A 5,000-nucleotide genomic window follows, 5' to 3' on the forward strand; every position below is an offset into this window, starting at 1 on the left:
TTTGAATGTAAAAAGCACATGTGCTGCACCATGATTTCACACATATTTCTGTTTTTGCTCTTTTGAAACCATTTTATTTTATTTCTTATAGTGAAAACATGTCTAAAGCAATAAATACTGATGTGGCAAATATCACAATAGATTTCCACACCTAAGAAAATACAGATTAGATGACCAAATATACAGAAAGCAACCTTAGTAAGATAAAACAGTATGTAAGATAAAGCAAAGTTGTTGTTTGTCTTTCGGCTTTTCCCGGTTACGGATCGCCAGAGCGGAACTCCGGTCCGCTAATGATTGGCAGTTGGTTTTCATGGTGTTGAGTTGCCAGCCTGACGCCCAACCTTCAACGAAGGCATGCCCATTCAATGCATGTCTTTTGAACACCCACTCAACCGCAGCGAGGACATACAGACTCCACACAGAAGGCACTCCCAACCCAAGCATGGAATCGAACGGGAGAACTTCTTGCTATGAGGCAAAAACACTACTGCTGCACCACCATGAGAGTATGTAAGATACAGCAAAGTATTGTAACAAAAACATTCTGAAGGCCATTATTATACGTGTTAGTGCCAATGCTTAAAGGGAATTTTTGCAAGGAAGTTGAGTCTATAACCTGTTTAGGAATCTGTCATTCTTTGTTTGAATCATAATCATGGAGTGAATATGGCAGAGATAGGGGAAATATGGAAAAGAACATTCTAAATTTTTAATTTTCCCCCTTCAGTGTCTGGCTGTTAAATTTGCTCTGCAGTGTGGCATATAGTTATATGCATTACTGTTCAACACATTCTGTATTGCTAATTTAAGGAAATTTAAAACCATTTGCAGAATTTACTCGTTAAGGTCTTTATGCTACTACTACCGATACAAAAGCTATAAGTAGTAACCGCTATCTATGTAACTTTGTGTGCATGTCTGTGTGTGTGTGTGTGTGTGTGTGTGTGTGTGTGTGTGTGTGTGTGTGTGTGTGTGTCTGTGCCTGTATGTGTGTGTATATATTTGCATGTCTAGTGTTTAACTATATCCATACAACATGTTGATGCTTATCGACACCTACCTTGTTTCTGATGGCATTTATCTCTCCTTCCCTTTGCTGTAGGATTGGCTTTAGAGGTGATAGCTGGTTACTGTCTTTACTGGGCACAATATGATCCCCAAGCTGATATGTAGCTTCAAAGTGTACTGGAGTTAGAAGGTCCCTCACGTCTTTCTGGAATAAGTAATTTAAGCAAATGAGTTAATTCAATATGAGTATACACAGTATAGAAAACTCACAGTGCCCAAAGTGGCTAAATTGAATACGTTAATTTATTTCCAACATCAAAACTTAAGAACAATAAAATGCGTTGAATGATTTTTTAACTGTCATTGAACTCCGTTTCTATCAGTTTTAAACGACTGTGTACAACACCCAAGGAATGAAAATGGGCAGGTAAGAACACAACAGGATTTCAGCTATACAAGAACAGAGGTTGAAAAACATGACCATAAATGCATTTTCCTCTCGCAAAGGTCAGTGTAAATCACCTTTCTGTGACTGTGTTTGTAAGCAGTTTCAGTTGACTAAGGCACTGGCTGTTATATTGTGTAAACTCAGCTGTCACATGATGTGTTTTTAGTTCCTGTGCTTGGATGTTAAACATTTAATAATGACTTTCAAATACTGTATTAAAAATGTATTAAGCTGGTGATCCTTATGACAGAAGGTGCAGAAAATGTCTATTCATGTATTTGTTAGCCCACCTTAGATGGTATACAATCTTTAAGGCACATGACCCATTATAGGAAGGACTGCCCTCTGTTAAAAAAACAAACAAACAAAAAAAAAAGCATCCAAAATCCAAATCATAAAAAAATGGTAAAGAAAATGTTCTCAATCCAAACCACTTCAGAGTACTGGTGAGCATTGTATGAAATGGAGCTTTTCTCCTGGGCCTCCACTGAAAATGGGTTTGTGATCCAGTGGACTTTCCCGGTCACCAAATGTCAATAAATCAATCATCAAAGTCTGTTGTTTGAACATATATTACAATGCCAAATATCAACAGCATAAATAAATAAACTAACAAAGATCATAGTGGTATAACAATTCTATCAATTCTTCTTTTTAATGCAGAGGTTATACTAGGACACTTTTGTCTCTCTTGAAAACACAAAATAGATTTTCTCTGCCAAAAATATATGGCTTCATAAATTGCCTTGAAAATGTGAATTTAAAAAGGCCTTCTTTGAACAATTAAAAAGAGTGGGTTTATAAAGGTGAATGGATAACATAAAGGAAATTAGAAACAGAGGCACATATATTAAAGATTATAAATCAGATAAGGATGCAATATGATGTTACAGAAAAAGACTACCTACTAAAGATGTGAAACACAATACATAACAACAACCTGGACTATGAATATGCTGCACAAAATAATGAGCAGATACTTCAGTTGTTGAATAGGGAAGTAGTAAAGTTATCCTAGGTTTTTTAAGAGTATAATTATTTGTTGTTATTTTTTAAACATCAGCCAAAGACTGCTTTTTTTACAGTCTATCGTTCATAAAAGCTTGTTGAATCACAAAATGTCACACTTTCTCTTTACTGAAATGTTTTCAAAAGATGACCTTATTACTTTGCAAGGTGCTTACAAATCTTGTTAGCAAAACTGTTTCACATATAAGGGGCAATCACTTTGGACTGGAGAGATTTAATCATATTATTTGGAACAAATTTTTGGGTCAAATACATGGATAAAAAAATGTGTATATACTTCCATAAAACATCTATTGATCATGCATACAATTATGTACAGGAAGGAAGATGTGCATCTTAACAATGTACAGGAAGGAAGATGTGCATCTTAACAATGTACAGGAAGGAAGATGTGCATCTTAACAATTTCAGTGTTACTACATTTTTGCTTGACACAATATTTTGTTTGATGGCATGTGGTTCTTACAAAAGAAAAGTATGACAAAGTGGATGCCATTTATGGCCAACTTTTTTACCCTTCTGCTTCCCTCTTTTCATCTAAACCAGTGCCCCCATCCATTACCAGGTCTAGCAGCCTATCTTACTACACTCAGACTATTTCCGTTCTAACACTGGAGCTGTGTGGAACTTGGGAGGTCATACCACTGACCACTTCAACCAGCAGATTTTTTATTTATGACCTAGCTCTTGTGATCCAATCCTCCCACTTGTGTTTGTGTTACCTCCAGAAGGCTCCTCTTGTCTAAGGACCATGCCTTACTGTATGGAGCACCTGGATGAATGATGCCTGAGCAGCTAATAAAACTCAGGTCACTTGGGCTGTATTTAGGGCTTTATACCTCAATGCCATGGTGCTGGCTACAATTTGGGGTCTGTTTTGAGAGAAACCAAATGCCAGGGAACATTTTTCCTTTAACATAAGTCTTGCTTTATATAAGATATATCAATGATCTCTTGTTCTTTAGGAAAGGGGATAAAAATGCAGCATTAGAGTCCATTGAATGCTTTAATAGAAATTAAAGGGATATCAGGTTTACTTCTGAGGTACCAGAAAATAAAGTTATTTTCTTGTATAATACTACAGAAGACATTCAGAAAAATACAGAAGAAAAGTATATGCTGCTTTGTACTGTAAATTCCAACCCTCCCCATTTGATTTATTTATTTCTAGTAGATGAATGTATATGTGCCAACACTTTCTGACTCGAGAATCATATTGTTAATGTTGATTTTTAAGAAACAGCCTTAGATATCTTAAAAAGGTTATTAGGTAGAAAGTACAGTTTTACTATCTAACAGAGGCTAAAGATAAAGTAATTAGTATAATCGAAGGAATCAGGTATTTTTTTTATTTTGCAAAGAAGGAATACTTGGAAAATATAACAAACAGACCTGTTGATATTTACTGTATGATAACATTCACTACATTTTCACAAAATTTTAAAGTGTTATAAAGAAAAACTAGTCCATTCTGTGGATGGAAGAAAAGAAGAGAAACATTATATGATTCAAACCAGTATTTCAATTTAAAATATCCTCATATATACAAGAATTATTGTTCAACAGGATTGCCCCTAAGTTATGAGAATGTGGGCATAACTCTCACCCTCTTAGAGGAAAAAATCTGGACAAAGCCACAAATAATGGGGGAACAAAGCCCCCAAAATAGTGACACTTTTTAAATATTGCTCTTACAAACTTTGAAAATTGATAGAATAACAAGTTTTGCATTAGCACAAATTTTCTGAAGGATATGAAGTATGAAACTCAAATCTCTGCCATTATTTTCTGACTTCAGTCCTCAATGATTTGCCAGTGATTTGCCAGAAAACAACAATTTTGTAGGAAACAGACCAAAATTATGAATAACAAATCTGGACATTCTGCAAAAATCTAGACAGTTGAGAGATACGAATGTGAGTACAAGACATGAGAGTTTATTATTAACTCTTGAAAGTTAGTTTTGAAAGAATATTTTTCATTGTCATTCCTAAATTAAGCAAATGGTAAAAATATGAATACAGGAATGCATCAGGCATATTGCATGGAAGCATTTGAATTTCTGAGTGCCTCTACATGCACATAAAGTACATAACAGGACATTTGTAACTTTAAAAATTGTTGCTAAAGCAAATTACTAATCAGTTTCATACTTATGTAATTATATTCTGTTTTTGCCACTATTTTCTGTAGACTCTATGTCTAATACATTTTTTTTCTCTGAGCTTTTCTCCTCGGGCCTCTACTGAAAATGGAGATATATCCAGTTAGACTAGCCCGGTCAACAAATGTAAAATAAAATAAATAAATAAATGTTCTCATTTCGGGTTTGCTGTCCTACAAACACGTCATTTAACAAGAGGAAGTGATAGGCTTAATGTGTTAAATGAAATATATGCTACACATATACTGACACATCACATTATTCCCAAGGGAATGAATCTGAATTGCTGTAGTCAATGTTTGATATAATAGTTATTATACAAAACCAGTACAGCTTCAGATGGCACTA

At 34.8% G+C, this 5,000-nt stretch overlaps 1 protein-coding gene across 1 annotated transcript in view; it reads right to left on the minus strand.

The window, feature by feature from the left end:
- ITGA4 (integrin subunit alpha 4) overlaps positions 1–5,000 on the minus strand; it is a 1,222,769-nt gene that overhangs the window by 405,873 nt on the left and 811,896 nt on the right. Inside the window, exon 16 of the mRNA XM_044075262.1 lies at positions 1,064–1,216. Within this exon, the coding sequence (XP_043931197.1) occupies positions 1,064–1,216 (153 nt within the window). The remainder of the gene's footprint in view (positions 1–1,063; positions 1,217–5,000) is intronic.

The sequence above is a fragment of the Protopterus annectens genome, chromosome 6.part0 (assembly GCF_019279795.1).
Source record: "Protopterus annectens isolate FY-2018-M chromosome 6.part0, PAN1.0, whole genome shotgun sequence".
Lineage (NCBI taxonomy): Eukaryota > Metazoa > Chordata > Ceratodontiformes > Protopteridae > Protopterus > Protopterus annectens.